This window comes from Pseudorasbora parva, chromosome 15, assembly GCF_024679245.1.
Source record: "Pseudorasbora parva isolate DD20220531a chromosome 15, ASM2467924v1, whole genome shotgun sequence".
Lineage (NCBI taxonomy): Eukaryota > Metazoa > Chordata > Actinopteri > Cypriniformes > Gobionidae > Pseudorasbora > Pseudorasbora parva.
Genome location: NC_090186.1, coordinates 10,294,815 through 10,312,013, shown reverse-complemented (window position 1 = coordinate 10,312,013; position 17,199 = coordinate 10,294,815). Strand labels below are relative to the sequence as shown.

The window sequence follows — 17,199 nt, the reverse complement described above, 5'->3', positions numbered from 1 at the left end:
CCTTCATTTCAGAAGTTCGCAGACTAAACTTTTCTCTGAACCACTCTTCACAGACGATGCTAACCGCCCTGTCACACGTTTCTGGTTCCAAAAACACCTCAAGTCTATACTGATTCTATCCGGCATCTCAGCAGACAACTTTTCTAGCCATTCATTCCGCATAGGTGCAGCAACCACAGCTGCTCAAAAAGGTCTCTCCCAGCACCAGATCCAAAAACTTGGTCGCTGGTCGTCAGAGGCTTTCAAGAGCTACATCCGCTCCAATCGCTCCCACATCAAAGAAGCCCAACAGACCCTCATCAGCTAAAATTGTTTCAGCTTCAGCTTTTTTCCATACACTCAATCCTACAGGACCACCACATCCGCTCCATTTCAACATCACCAAATTCACTAAGTGAATCAATAATATTCACTGCCGTAGCAGCATCTCTCCAGGTACTCCCGCAGGAACCCACCTCAAATTTCCACTTCCAGCAGTGTTATCTCCTTCGCTCAAACAGAAGCTCAGTTTTTCCATCCAGCCGGCTCTCACTGCCACAGCAGTGTTATCTCCTCCGCTCTAACAGAAGCTCAGTATTCCCCATCGAGCTGGCTGCCACTGCCGCAGCAACGCTATCTCCTCTGCTCTAACAGAAGTTCAGGATTCTCCATCCAGCTGGCTGTCACCGCCGCAGCAGTGTTAACTCCGCTCAAACAGAAGCTCAGGATTCTCCATCCAGCTGGCTCCCACTGCCGCAGCAGTGTTAACTCCTCCGCTCCAATAGAAGCTCAGTATTCCCCATCCAGCTGGCTGTCACTGCCGCAGCAGTGTTATCTCCTCCGCTCTAACAGAAGCTCAGTATTCCCCATCGAGCTGGCTGTCACTGCCGCAGCAACGCTATCTCCTCTGCTCCAACAGAAGTTCAGGATTCTCCATCCAGCTGGCTGTCACCGCCGCAGCAGTGTTAACTCCGCTCAAACAGAAGCTCAGGATTCTCCATCCAGCTGGCTCCCACTGCCGCAGCAGTGTTAACTCCTCCGCTCCAATAGAAGCTCAGTATTCCCCATCCAGCTGGCTGTCACTGCCGCAGCAGTGTTATCTCCTCCGCTCAAACAGAAACTCAGGATTCTCCATCCAGCTGGCTCTCACTGCCGCAGCAGTGTTACCTCCTCCCCTCTAACAGAAGCTCAGGATTCTCCATCCAGCTGGCTGTCACTGCCACAGCAGTGTTATCTCCTCCGCTCCAATAGAAGCTCCGTATTCCCCATCCAGCGGGCTCTCACTGCCGCAGCAGTGTTATCTCCTCCGCTCTAACAGAAGCTCAGGACTCTCCATCCAGCTGGCTGTCACTGCCGCAGCAGTGTTATCCCCTCCGCTCTAACAGAAGCTCCGTATTCTCCATCCAGCCAGCTGTCACTGCCGCAGCAGTGTTATCTCCTCCACTCCAATAGAATCTCAGTATTCCCCCATCCAGCTGGCTCTCACGGCCGCAGCAGTATCTCCTCCTCAGTTCTAACAGAAGCTAAGCTTTCCATCCAGCTGGTTCTCACTGCCGCAGCAACGTTATCTCCTCCGCTCTAACAAAAGCTCCGTATTCTCCATCCAGCTGGCTGTCACTGCCGCAGCAGTGTTATCTCCTCCGCTCTAACAGAAGCTCCGTATTCTCCATCCAGCCGGCTGTCACTGCCGCAGCAGTGTTATCTCCTCCGCTCCAATAGAATCTCAGGATTCCCCATCCAGCTGGCTCTCACTGCCGCAGCAGTATCTCCTCCGTTCAAACAGAAGCTAAGCTTTTCCATCCAGCTGGTTCTCACTGCCGCAGCAGTGTTATCTCATTCGCTCCAGCAGAAGCCCAGTTTCTCCAACCGACTTTTACTGCAAACAGTGTCATCTCCTCCGCTCCAACAGAAGCCAGTTCCTCCACCCAAAGCCTCCACTACCACAGCAGTGATACCGCCTCAGCTCCCGCAAGAGTTCCGTTTTTCCATTCAACTTGCTCGCACTGCCGCAGCAGTGATCTCTCCATATTTCCGCAGGAGTTGAGGTTCTACTTCCAACCCGGGGGTTTCAAAAAACAAGTTAAAACGGCTCGTCCCCACGGCTGCAGCAGTATCGACAACTCCGCTCTCGCAAAGCCCGATACTCCACCGAAACTCGTTTCAATACCACAGCAATGTCGCCATCTCCTTTCCCACAGGAGCCCAATCGTCCATACAAATGGTTCGTTTGGATAGTTGGAAAGCAAGTTGAAACGTCTCGTATCTTTGCTGCAGCAGTTACAGTCAATTCCGCTCCCGCAGGAGCTCTGATACGCCCTTCCAAAACCCGTTCCACTGTCTCAGCAGTCTCACCGTTCCCTTACAGAGAGCCTAATTCTCTGTACAACTGGGTCTTCGGATAGTTTGGGAAAGCAGATTCAAAGGGCTCATCTCCACTGCCAGCAGTATCACCAACCTCACTCCTGCAGGAGTTCTGTTCCTCCATCCAAACTAGTCCCACCACCACAGCAGTGTCATCTTCTCAACTCCTACAGGAGCCTAATTCTCTGTACAGCCAGCCCATTGGATACGTTCGAAAGCATGCTGAAACAGCTCGTCTCCACTGCCACAGCACTGCTATCTCCTCCCGCCTACAAGCAACCACCCCCAGCTGACTACCAACGAGTTTCACCCGTCTGATACCACGACCACCAAAACCTCAGAAAATAATGATCAAAGATCTCCCGATCCAGTAACTAACCCCCCTTCGATCGGCACAGCACCAGTTCATGCTCTGCAACTTTTGGGGGGCATCAACATCATTTACTGGCTGCTGTCCTATGCTAGTAGCAATTTTTTGGGGGAGTACTCTGGGTTCGGGCCAAATACCGAGCTCGGAGCCCTCTCCTCGGACAGCACGCCAAATACGCATACTATTTATTCTATCTGAATTATTTGTAAGTGTGAACTCGTGAAATGATGTTTCTTAAAAAACTAAGTTCGGGAGAAGCACGTGCAAATGATCCACCTAATCATGATGTCATTCCAACCAGCTGTCAACAATCAGTAATCATCATGTCTACCAATCAGCTCAAGTAGAGGATCACATAAATAGCCAGTCAACTCACCAATGTTCCTTGACAAAGTTTGCAGCATCCCTCCACCACCCCTTCTACCTCACACGCACCTGGTTAACTTTCCTAACCAGAGATACGGGGGGAGTACTCTGGGTTCGGGCCAAATACCGAGCTCGGAGCCCTCTCCTCGGACAGCACGCCAAATACGCATACTATTTATTCTATCTGAATTATTTGTAAGTGTGAACTCGTGAAATCTGCCTTTTGCAGAGCTTGCTCTTATCCTTTCACCCATCACAAATCACATTGGAAAGCCATTTACTTTCAATAAAAATTAAGAAAATGTTCAAAAAGTGGAATTAAACGAAATGTTTAATAATAATAAAAGATTTATTGGGGAGTGTATTTTCGCATCGCATATGTTTCCAGTCAACTCCCTCTGTGTCCAATAAAAAAAGTCCACATAATCAGTCTTCTTCATGAAAAATTAATGTAATCTTGATTGGTTAATAAATCAAGCAAATACAATACAACAAACAAACAAACATTAGATTTTCTAAATCCTTAAATTCATTCTTTTAATAAAGCTTTTTATTCATTATTATGGTATCGTATCAGGACAGCTATACCACCCTGAAATGTTTGAGTTTATGACATACACAAAGTGTCAGTGCACTTTACCCAATATAAACTGCCATTCCAAGCATACGCTCTCAAACAAACATTATATAACTTTCTCAAACAGCCACTATATATAGTAGCGGACTGTATATCCTACCTGAGCCCCTGTGAGAGGTGTGACCCTGAGAGGGCAAACCGAAGAGAACGGGGACAGTGAGTTTCCTAGAGGTGATGGAGTGTGGAGGGGGGGCTGGAGTGAGCTCTAAACGCCACGCATATGGGGGGAAAGTCTCCAATAATGGGAAGGCTGACAGATGCTCCAGTTTCCTCGACAGGAATGGAGGTCAAGTGGAGATTTATGTAAAAGGGAAAACAGGCAGCGAGGGAGAGAAGAGGAAAGTGCATATTATGACTTTAACTAGTGGATGGGGAGGACAGAGCAGCAAAGCAATGATTTTAACCAGACAGAACTGAAAAGGAATGAGGCAGAGAAAGTGCCTTAAAACAGCAGGGAAGGAGTGGATTACTGCAGTAGTAACTGAAGTAATGTTCAACTACCCCTTCATCAACACCAAACCAGCAATATTAACTCAAAGTATTATGCTCAAAATGATTCTGCATTCATTATATTAAAGAGCCAATTAAATTACATTATGTAAATCTTTTAACAGTCCTATTATTTATGTAATGGAATTATGAACATTTCGGGTCAGTAAGATTTTCAAACAACATTTTAAAAATCTTACGACCTGAAATGTTTATAACATTGTAATACAATTTCTTTATAACATTATTATATGTTCATAACATTGTAATAATATTTCATATCATGTATTTTTGTAGCCTGGATGCCAGCCGAACTCAGCCGCGCCCACAACACTTCGGGCAGTTCAGTCTGGCCTCGATCCATAGAGGAGTAATTATGGCCGAACAGAAACTTTTCTGACCAATGAAATTCTCAGGGCGGGCTTTAGATGATAAACAGTAACGTAATCATCCACGTCATCAAAGGCGCTTGCCTTGAATTGAATTTGTTTAAATCCTAAATGGAGAGCATTCACCTTCACTATTTCTCTCTGAAATGATGATCATTTTGGTAAGTAACTGTGTATCCTTAAATACTTTTTTTAACAACACCAGCAAAGATTGTTTATTCCAGCGTGCACGTAGACAGGGGTTGCCAAGTTTTTACAACAAAACCTGCCAACTACTAGCCCAAAACAATAGCTTCATTGGGGGGTTCTCTGGAAAAAAAGGCGTTTGGGGGGGGTAAAATGTGTGTTATTTTGGCACGGTTGCCTGCTAAAATTCGCATTCCTGGGTCTATATATCATAATTGAGGTCGCTTCAAGCCGCGGACATGGAAAACAACCCACAGTGCAGTTGAGTTCTGTTGACATTTGACAACTAATGTTATGCGTCGCTTCGTTGCTCTGATTGGTTGTAGTTCTTTCCTGGTTAGGTTGAAACTTGCCCCATAATTACAGCCCAATGGAGCAGTATCAGACTCATATTCTGATTAGAATTGAGTATGACCACTTCATGCTAGTGTAACCCCTACTGCTCGGACCGGGACTCGAAACCGGGTCCGCCGGCATGAGAGTCGGACGCTCTAACAAGGAGGCTAAAGGCTGCAACCTCTACCGTCAGTCACTAGAGTGTCTCTTGAGGTCAGGGGAGTGAGGTTTACTCGCACAGCAACTTCTACTAGCTGGCCTCCGTTACACTAGTATTTTTGATCAAATACAGTAATATGATATGAAATATTATTACAATTTATAAAATGGTTAGTTCCAGTCCTTAATTCTGATTGGAACGCAATGGTTCTGTGTATCACTTCACAACACCCTTAGCAACCACTCTTAGCAACGTAAATGTACATTTGTTGTCAATTGATATTGGGTGCGTCTCAATCAGCTCCCTAGTTCAGTAGTCGGGGCACTGATAACTTAACTTAAATCACATGAAGCCAATTCACTACACGTAACTTATTTTATGAAATTTCAGCATAAACATATATTGTTGGACAGGTAATGAACACAATCTAGCTAACATTATAATTTGTTTAAGGCTGAAATGTTGCACGTGTATGTAACAAGAAAAGTATTAATCATAATGTACTTTAAATAACATTAAAAGTAATGTCAGAAAGATATAAGCTCTGCTGATCATAAATACCAATAATGATGTTGTACAATGAGGACGCTGTCATGTCGCTGGGAATCGAGTCATCGTTGTCAGTGTGTAGTAAGCCAGCACCCTTTACCGTCCTTACCAGTTCCCGAATTTGCATAAACGATATCCTAATTCACGAGCTCGGGAGCTAGGGAACTGAATGAGACGCTCCCATTGTTAATTGAAGCTTACTTGTGTGAGAGTGAGTGAGAGTGAGAGGAGAGTTAACATGACACTGACAGCCCTAGTCACAGCATCAGTTTTATCTTGCTACATGTTCATAAGAAACCATGTTCCATGCTCCATGTTCATTTGTATTGAAGTCCTTTCAATATAAAAGTCTTTGCCACTGAGTGACTCACTCATAAAAAGATTCTAAGCCGGAATCTAATGGCATAATAATGTAACTCTGTACAGGGACTATTTATAGTGAGGGACTATTTTTTCCAGTGGAAGGAAGGCTTTACTTCATGAAAGTTGCACAAATACATATTTTTTGTCTTTAATATTAGTATTGTGCTGTAACCATTTTATAAAAGCAACAAAGTACTCAAAGTTAGTGCTGTATCATGAATGTGTCATGGCTGAAGGGCTCGCAGACACTCGTGTCAACTTCATTCTTCAGTGTCACACGATATTTCCGAAATCATTCTAACATGTTGATTTGATGCTCAAGAAACATTTCTTATTAATTTCAATGTTGAAAACAGTTAAGTGTTTTGGGGGAAGAAAGTGTGCTAAATTTATTTCAAGATTCTCTGATTAAAGAAATAGTAACTTTTGAAGCATTGTACATGTCATCACTGTCACTTTTTATCAATAATGTCCATGCCAAATAAAAGTATTAATTTCTTTCAAAAACAAAATTATATTGACCCAAAACTTTTGAACAGTAGTGTATATATTTGTGATAGACAGGTCATATCAGACGCTGGGTATGAGAATCCTGAGCTGTAGTTGTTACAAAAAGTTGCTAACTGAACATAAAGCCATTTTTATGGCAAGGACTAACCAAGATACAATCAGTGGCCCGGGTTGCTAAATCAAGCATTATTTTCCATTTATCTTTCAAGACGCTTGCGCTCACTAACTCTCGGAAAGGCTTGAGGTCTTGGCAGCGGAGCTGCTGCACCAGACTAGTTACCGAAGCCAACAAAGACATTGTCGGGCTCTCATGCCAAGCATGAATAAACAAATATCCAATTGAAATTTTTCTCATGCACTTTCTTAAAATGCACATTTTCGAAAGTCTTCGGCAGAAGTATCCGTCTAGTAGTCAGGGTTGTTGCAAAGACAGATTTGCGTAATACCACTCTATAGATTTTCTTTTGTTTTTTGCTTGCTAATGTTTGCTTCGACCTGAGAACATTATCAGTTGGTGATGGCAGTGTGGCCTCAGAAGTTTATTGGTAGAAAGTAATATTTGCAAGATTTTTGAATGTAATAATATTGGAAATATTTTGAAAGCAAAAATACGAGCATTAAAATATGAAACTCCACACAGATGCAATGCAAATCCACATACAAAACACAGTTAAGAACAGTTAAGCAGGAAGCAATATCTTCTTACTTATCTGGTTTAGATGTCTCAATATGAGCATCTAATCTTAATAGTAAAGACACTTCATTCTACCTCAGACACCTCAGACTGCCTCAGAACTTCATTGTAGGGTTTTGCATTTATTGCACAATGAAGCCGTAGTTTTGTATTACCATGAGTGCTTGAGTCACATCTTTAGAAAAGGCAAAATATACAGCTTTGTGCACAGCAAAATCCTTTCATCAAGCTAGCTAGCAATACAAATAGCTAAACATTCCCATGTTTGTCGCCCCAAATCTGGTCGACTTTCTAGCCAAAGCATAACCGTGCCATATCTCCACCCATAACTCACATATGGCTGACAGACCAAAAAGCCTTTTTTTATTAATATTGACCACACTTTTTTGTATTTAAAACCTGTTACACAGTAAATCAGACAAATATTTAAACACAAAATAATTTACAAACATTTTTATTAAATATAGCACCTAAACATAACAGAAGTGTGCTGATGTTGGCAGTAACGTTGGAAGTGTCAAATGTGTGAATAAATTCACAATAATTGCTACTTTTCGTATGTCTCGCCAATCTTTCTCACTCACCATCTGTCAGGAAAAGGAAGACAAAAAATAACTACATTAGTATAATATCTAATTTGTATCATACATCAGATATTTAGATTTTAAAACAAGCACATAGCATAGGCCTATTACTAATGATCGTAAATCAATACTACACACATTCTCTGTTTCTATCACCCAAAAAATAAACTGCGTCCCAGATGACGCACTATGCACTCATACTATATGTACTTATGCAGTATGTACTCAACTGTGTAGAGTATGAACTTTATAAGGTTATTTTGTCATTCAACAGCGGAGTCTGATAGCCCCTCCGCTAAGTGACTAAAGCTGTGACAGTTGAGTGCATGAAGTGTCCAAAATTCCACACTTCGTTTTTTCTGTTAATTAAGTGCATCATCCGTGTATTTAAAGTGTACTTTTTTCTCAGTGGAATTTCAAGTGTGAACACACTATTTGCACTATTCATACTAAAAACCTCATCGAATAAGTACACAAATTGGGACGCACACAGCAGCATGATTGCCATTTTTAATAAGGAAAACATTAGATGAATTGCTTTCCTCAAAACTATCAACAGTAATTTACTGTAGTAATTTAGCTATTTTAGAGACATAATATTAATAATCTACATAATATTAATACAAATTTTAATAAAAAAAAAAAAAAAACTTTTAAAACACCAGAAACAGCACTTACCTGAAGCTAATTAGAGTTTGTTTTGGGCAAAAGCTGTTGATGTGAAGAGAGAGCAGAAAAGGAAATAAAGGGAAAAAACTATTTAAATACACTGTAAAAAAAAGAAAAAAAGAAGAAGGTGGGTCCAGCCACAATATACTGTATAAATATGAAGGATTTTTGTATTAGTTTTACAGGTGTTTTACCTGTATTTTAAACTGCATTGCAGTTCGTTTTTGTTTTTGTTTTTACAGTGTAGCTGTCAGTCACATTTTTAATCCATCAATAGGACTTCAATGTAAAATGCAAAGCAACCGTTGTTGAATAGGCGGAGGTGTGGACTGCCATATACGACTTTAGGTTTCATGTGTTTTTCCAAGTATAAACCAAATGTTTAGTTAAGCCATAGCCAAGCCACAATGAACCTCATCTGGGCCATATATACCTCAATACAAATGGTGATCTAAAAGAAAACTCCCTCCAATTCGTATGCCATGGAAAAATATTGATGGTGTTAAAACATTAAAAAGTTGGCCCAAATGTGCTTAGCCATGCCACATATCTAGGCCAGATGTGACTAGATCATCCACATTTGGTCCAAAAGTTCTTGCTATCTGGGGGAAAACTGTCTTCGCACCTAAAAAAAAAAAAAAGAGCTCTGACTGTTTTATTTTTTTTAACTGTAGCCTGCACCTGTAGAATTATGGGGTCCACATATATTTGTACAATCTCAGCAGATGAAGTCAGTAACGCCGGTGTTGTTCGACACTGAGTAATCTAACATCTGACAATTTTAAAATACAGCATTTTGCATTTAGCCAACTACAGAAAGGAAGAACGCATAAACGGACGCGGAAGCACGCTTTTAACTAATAACAACTGGTTGCATAGCAACCTCAGAAAATCAGTGACCAGGCGGGATTCTACGAGGTCAGTTCTAGATCCCAGTGTAACACACAGATATGTATACGAATATATATATATAGGGCCTATATAAAATCCACATAAAATCTTATATTGGGTGCAGAGTAATTTTAACTGGTTGGCTGCAAAATGAGCTTTTCACAAGGGTTTTAAGCCAGATGTAACTATTTATCTTAGAAAATACATCAGGCCGTTTCGTGACTAGGCTATGAAAGATGAGAAGGAATTTATTTTGGAGAGAGAGAGAGAGAGAGAGAGAGAGAGAGAGAGAGAGAGAGAGAGAGAGAGAGAGAGAGAGAGAGAGAGAGAGAGAGAGAGAGAGAGAGAGAGAGAGAGAGATGCTGTAGCACCTTAAAGCGATGACATCATGACAATTGTCAGACACTGATCACAGAGGACTTCATCTTTAAGCAATAATCACGTCGTAAAGAGCAGTAAGCACGAGCACAAGCAATCATGAATAATGAATGGCATCGAAATCAAGCCTAATCGCCTGGCTAAACTGATCGCCTCCACATGAGCGCAAATGCGGCCACTGCGTCTGTCTGCAGCAGGAAAACTGTCGCATCATTTCTAGTGGATCAGACATTTAGTAGCCTACAATATGTCACGGACCATATTCCCCGCACGCGCCAGAACTATTCCTCACTCAAGAGCACACACTGTACCGACTGGCATTATAACGCACTGCACCTCTGTTGATGATGATTCAGTGCGATGCACTATTAAGGATCAAGGGAAGCAAATTGTGTCGATGATATCGAGCGTAGGAAGGAGGTATGTCGTTCCTGAGGGAGCCTGAAAAACCCGATGGCCGTCTCGCCAAGTGGTCTCAGAGAGTTAAGCAACCAGGGAGGGTGAATGAATCCTCAGATGCACTGTGAGACTCACTCAGACGCAATATACTTTCGCATATGCCGATTCACAGAAAAGCACATGCGTTGAGTTATCCACTCTGCGCGGGTTATACCAGGTGAAAGTGCCACGCTTACCTCCACACTTGTCCCAGCTGAAGGATGTGTATGAGCGTCTGCCAGACCCACACCGAAACTCGACAGCATCTGGCCCTGCCGTACACCCCTGCGCTCGTGCCCGCCGTGGCTCTCCGGCCGCTGCTGAGACCCTCCACGGAGCCCAAGCCGCCCCCCGTGTAATCCTGCACGAACCACCTGAAGCTCAGTATCTGGACCAGCACCGACGGCACCAGCACGAAGAACAGTGTGAGTCCGAACCAGAGGTAGTCCTGCTTGACGTAGTAGTCGAGCGCGAGCCATAAGTCGGTGCCCACGTCCCAGAAGAAGACGAGCAGCGCGAGGACGATCCACAGGCAGTCCAACCACAGGCGCTCCTCGTGAGGTGGCCGCCTGACGTCTCTCCCCTTGCCCAGGAGGTAATGCAGACAGGCGCTCCGGCAGCCCCAGTAGCACGACGAGGTGTTGCAGCAGTGGCAGATGTGGAAGGAGCTGTTCTGCCGCGGGTCGTCCTCGCAGCTCCCCACCGTCTCGTCCAGGTTGTGCAGCTGGGCGAAACCGGTGACGACCCCCCGACCGTCGGATTTCGCTGCCATCTTGCTCTCCAAAGCGCACACCTCCGGTTTCCGAGGCTCGTGACGTCACTTCCCCGACACCTGTTTCTCCAGAGTACCCCTAATAAGGTAGCCATGGGGTTGTGGGGTGACGGTGACGCCAGAGAGGCAGCGCATCCTCCTGTGGCGCTCCGGGCGGTGAAGTCAGCGCTGGTCTAGTCCTCGAACCGGCACAGGTCAGAGACGAACTCCTGGAATCGGGTTCTTGTCACCTGCACATAGCGCTCGCAGCATCCCAGCACAGGGAACGAGCGAGCGAGGGACTGTTCCCTGAGACACCCGACGCCACTGACTGGATGTCTGGACTGAAGAGAGACGCGGATGCTTACTCATCGAGGATGCCACCTAGTGCTCGTTTCAACACCACAGAACTGGATGTTGCTCAGTGATGTAATGCAGTAGTGACCAAGCCGCTCGTGTTCCTAACCCTTTCTGAAATCAAATGAGATCCACCCTCACGTGGAAATGTGCTCCTCATCAGGTGGAAAAACACAGTCTCATAGGCTATGCTGCCATTCACACTCTCCTCCACTCTGTGCCACCATGACTTCAAGAGATTTCTTGTTTAAATCATTAAATTGGACACTTGTTTGCCTTTCCTTTTGGTTTGTGTTTTCTATGAGACAGTTGAGATATTTTGCCTTGTGTAAAATGCTATTCTCTGAAATCTAAAACTATTTCAAACTATTTCCTGTATAATACTTATTATTAATGTAAATATATCCATTATAATTATGCATGCATAATATAATCTATAGCCTATATATTTTAAATATATCATATAGCCTTAGTATATTATATTTTTTTTGTATATTGATTTGGCCAATGGAAAGCAAAAAAGTGATTGGTTACACCAAAAACAAAATATTACTATACATTTCTATAAATTTCAAAGTTTTTTGGCTTTTAGTACACTCTAAGAAAAAAACAGTTCTGTCACTGGGGCAGTACCTAAGGTACAAAAGTGAAAAGGTACATTAGCACTTTGAGATTTTGTTTAATATAAAGTGCATTATAAATACAATTTATTATTATTATTATTATTATTATTATTACCTTACGCACCCCTAAATGGTAGTACTTTAAGAGTGCATATTAGTACCTTAAAGGTACATATTAATACCTTTTCGGTTTTGTACCTTAGGTACTGCCCCAGTGACAGAACTGTTTTTTTCTTAGAGTGTACTAAAAGCCAAAAAACTTTGAAATTTATAGAAATGTATAGTAATATTTTGTTTTTGGTGTAACCAATCACTTTTTTGCTTTCCATTGGCCAAATCAATATACAAAAAAAATATTATAAATACAATTTATTATTATTATTATTATTACCTTACGCACCCCTAAATGGTAGTACTTTAAGAGTGCATATTAGTACCTTAAAGGTACATATTAATACCTTTTCGGTTTTGTACCTTAGGGTACCACCCTAAGCAATGTACCTTTTTTTCTGACAGCGTATGAATGTAAGCCTTACTGTTATCTATAGACTGTTATCTTAAAACAATGACAAAATCCGCATTTAAAACATATAAGCATTCAAAACGTACAGTCCCTGAAAATATGGATCAGTGATTTTGATGACATCACTCTGCACTTCAGCTTCTCATCAGAATCTCTGTCCAGTCAGATGCTTTTTTAGAATCTACAATGTCCCGCCTCCAAATAGACGCTAAAGCTGCGGCCAAAATCGGTCACTTATTCACACATTTACTATTTTCTACATGTTGAATAGTGCACTTTACTGGGGATAGGGAATTATTCAGGCAGTGTAAATATGCTTTGCATTAGGGTGAATGAAGTCTGGTTTCACGTTAGTGTCGCGCTCACAGTCTGCTCCCGTCCAGAGACGCTATAGCTCAGAGCGGATTATATGCACGTGTCCAGAAAATGTTTCTGTCCCTTTTGAATCCCTGCACAGAATGCTTATTTTAAAGTGGTATGGAGGAGAAACATTTAGAGATTAGGAGGAAACTGCAGCTTTACTGAGCACAATGGTTCTGGACGAGCTGTGATATAAACAAAACGCTATTGGCTGTTTTTAAAGAAGGGGAGGAGCTGTTTGATATGCCCCGCCCTGTTTTCCTGTTTCAATGGGACTTAGAAAAGATCATGCATCAACTATATATTGTGAAGTTTGGCTGTAGTGAACGCACAGCACAGGAGATTCTGAGATAATTCTGGGATATAGTATTTAATAATTAAACCCAACAAGCAAAGGGAAATGTCAGGACAAAGATTTCACAAGCACGAATAACACAAACGATACCGAGGACATCTGTCTCTAAAGGTTTTCCAATAATTTTACTTGTCATATTCACAATTCTTGTTAATTTGTTCCTGTTCCCGGCAACAAATGAGCGCAATGTATTTTCACGACCCGGTTATACTGTAGGCTATCATCATAACACATTTTAATCCACTCACAAAATGAATTTAATTTCGGGCAAATAGGTGGAAGCGCAGAGGGCGACGTGTTTACAGGCAGATACAGCGCATCTGTGCTGTCCTGTTTGTGACAAACATCCCTATTCGGTGAAAGCAAGAAAAGCTTAGCACATTTGTAAACGTAACAGCCGCTCCCTGGATGGAAGTAGCAATAAAGGTAGAGTACATCTGTAAAATGAGGCACAGGAAATATTTGTTGTGACAAGAAATCTGTCCTTATGAGAATGGTCGTGTGCTGTCCATGAAGCATTCGGCACTATTTGTTCCCAGCTGTCTCTTCGTTATTCCTTTGTGGCTGTATTGTGAAGGGGTGGATATATGATCCCATTTTATAGTCTGTCTGTCTGTCTGTCTATCTGTCTGTCTATCTATCTATCTATCTATCTATCTATCTATCTATCTATCTATCTATCTATCTATCTATCTATCTATCTATCTATCTATCTATCTATCTATCTATCTATCTATCTATCTATCTATCTATCTATCTATCTATCTCTGTCTGTCTGTCTGTCTGTCTGTCTTGTTATAATTTGGCTATTTGGAACACTTCTGTGCTATTGCTGGCTAACAGAATGAAAGTTACCTTGTGCAGTCTTATAAATTGTTGAAAGTGCGACTCATTGGTTGGACATTACCAATCGGTTCAATGGAGGGGGAGCATGTTTTGTCGGATTTATTATGACAAACTCATATTTACAGGTTTTCTCAGTCGCTTTGGTACATTTCTCGAATAAAACTTACAATTTGCAAAACAGTAAGTGCATTTCTCAAAACAATTTGTACAAATAACAAAACACCATGGATAACCTGCAAAAGCCACTCTCTTGCTCAAAATCCTTAGTTCATCTCTCAAAAGTAAATATCTGTGTCAATGAACATGTCAGTGCCATCAGAATGACAAGTCCTTGTGTCATTGTGTATGGATAAGACAGTCAAATTGTTTAGTCATGTTGTCAATATAATGACATATGATAAGATAATGATATAACTTGACAATTATTCAAATTTACACTATTTGTATATATATATATATATATATATATATATATATATATATATATATATATATATATATATATACAGTCTTGTTCAAAATAATAGCAGTACAATGTGACTAACCAGAATAATCAAGGTTTTTAGTATATTTTTTATTGCTACGTGGCAAACAAGTTACCAGTAGTTTCAGTAGATTGTCAGAAAACAAACAAGACCCAGCATTCATGATATGCACGCTCTTAAGGCTGTGCAATTGGGCAATTAGTTGAAAGGGGTGTGTTCAAAAAAATAGCAGTGTCTACCTTTGACTGTACAAACTCAAAACTATTTTGTACAAACATTTTTTTTTTCTGGGATTTAGCAATCCTGTGAATCACTAAATTAATATTTAGTTGTATGACCACAGTTTTTTAAAACTGCTTGACATCTGTGTGGCATGGAGTCAACCAACTTGTGGCACCTCTCAGCTGTTATTCCACTCCATGATTCTTTAACAACATTCCACAATTCATTCACATTTCTTGGTTTTGCTTCAGAAACAGCATTTTTGATATCACCCCACAAGTTCTCAATTGGATTGAGGTCTGGAGATTAGGCTGGCCACTCCATAACATTAATTTTGTTGGTTTGGAACCAAGACTTTGCCCGTTTACTAGTGTGTTTTGGGTCATTGTCTTGTTGAAACAACTGTTTCAAGGGCATGTCCTCTTCAGCATAGGGCAACATGACCTCTTCAAGTATTTTAACATATGCAAACTGATCCATGATCCCTGGTATGCGATAAATAGGCCCAACACCATAGTAGGAGAAACATGCCCATATATCATGATGCTTGCACCTCCATGCTTCACTGTCTTCACTGTGTACTGTGGCTTGAATTCAGAGTTTGGGGTTCGTCTCACAAACTGCCTGTGGCCCTTGGACCCAAAAAGGACAATTTTACTCTCATCAGTCCACAAAATGTTCCTCCATTTCTCTTTAGGCCAGTTGATGTGTTCTTTGGCAAATTGTAACCTCTTCTGCACATGCCTTTTTTTAACAGAGGGACTTTGCGGGGGATTCTTGAAAATAGATTAGCTTCACACCGACGTCTTCTAACTGTCACAGTACTTACAGGTAACTACAGACTGTCTTTGATCATCCTGGAGGTGATCATTGGCTGAGCCTTTGCCATTCTGGTTATTCTTCTATCCATTTTGATGGTTGTCTTCCGTTTTCTTCCACGTCTCTCTGGTTTTGCTCTCCATTTTAAGGCATTGGACATCATTTTAGCTGAACAGCCTATCATTTTTTTGCACCTCTTTATAGGTTTTCCCCTCTCTAATCAACTTTTTAATCAAAGTACGCTGTTCTTCTGAACAATGTCTTGAACGACCCATTTTCCTCAGCTTTCAAATGCATGTTCAACAAGTGTTGGCTTCATCCTTAAATAGGGGCCACCTGATTCACACCTGTTTCTTCACAAAATTGATGACCTCAGTGATTGAATGCCACACTGCTATTTTTTTGAACACACCCCTTTCAACTAATTCAACTAATTGCCCAATTGCACAGCCTTAAGAGCGTGCATATCATGAATGCTGGGTCTCATTTGTTTTCTGAGAATCTACTGAACCTACTGGTAACTTGTTTGCCACGTAGCAATAAAAAAAATACGAAAAACCTTGATTATTCTGGTTAGTCACATTGTACTGCTATTATTTCGAACAAGACTGTATATATATATATATATATATATATATATATATATATATATATATATATATATATATATATATATATATATATATATGCTAGTTGATGTTTCATGAGAAGCACCTTCATTAGAGAAAGTCAAGATTCACCTGGGAGCAATTTACCAATTCAGGACAGATTTAGAAAAAAGTCTATTGGAAATATAGAAAGTATAGAAATATGCTTGACATAATATGATAACTTGCTTAACCATTGTGCATGTAAAGACTTATGCTATGAGCTTGTGCCTAAATGTTATGGGGGGTGAGACTATTCAACAGAGACCCAATATAATACATTTCGCTCAACATGACATAAGCAACTGTTAATGTAGGAAACAACAGAGAATTGTACATAATCATTGGCATGGATGTACCAAAGCATTTGCAACTTGTTCAAAGAAATGAGAAACTGCTTTTTTGATGTGCACAAGTGACACAATGGTGTGAGAATTGAACAGGCAGTTTTGAGAATTTCAATTCTGATCTGAGAAATGTACCAAAGCGACTGAGAAAAACTGCAATTAGGAACAAAATCATTGTTACAAAATACAGTAATTTTACATATTTTTCAATTGGTCTATTGTGATTTTCATGTTGAAATATTGGGGTTACCTTCGGAAGCCAGATATTTAAATATGGTTTAAGTTTTAAGTTTAAGATAAGTTTAAAATATGGATATTTTTCTCTTACACAAACCCATCAATTCACTTTAGAAAGCCTGTTCTGCCATATTGGATTAGGCCTACTTTAATAATGGATTGATGCACTTTTTTCTGCTTCAAATTTTGGGCTGCCATTCACTGCCATAATGCTTGGATTAGCCAGAACATTAAATGGTCAGTTGAGAAATTCAGTAGGCTATTGAAAAATATTATTG

At 41.0% G+C, this 17,199-nt stretch overlaps 1 protein-coding gene across 1 annotated transcript in view; it reads right to left on the bottom strand.

Annotated features, from left to right (window-relative positions):
• xkr6b (XK, Kell blood group complex subunit-related family, member 6b) overlaps positions 1-11,693 on the bottom strand; it is an 81,732-nt gene extending 70,039 nt beyond the window's left edge. Inside the window, exon 1 of the mRNA XM_067417078.1 lies at positions 10,547-11,693. Coding sequence (XP_067273179.1) covers positions 10,547-11,121 — 575 coding nt within the window. The 5' untranslated portion in view covers positions 11,122-11,693. The remainder of the gene's footprint in view (positions 1-10,546) is intronic.
• Positions 11,694-17,199: the final 5,506 nt, after the last annotated feature.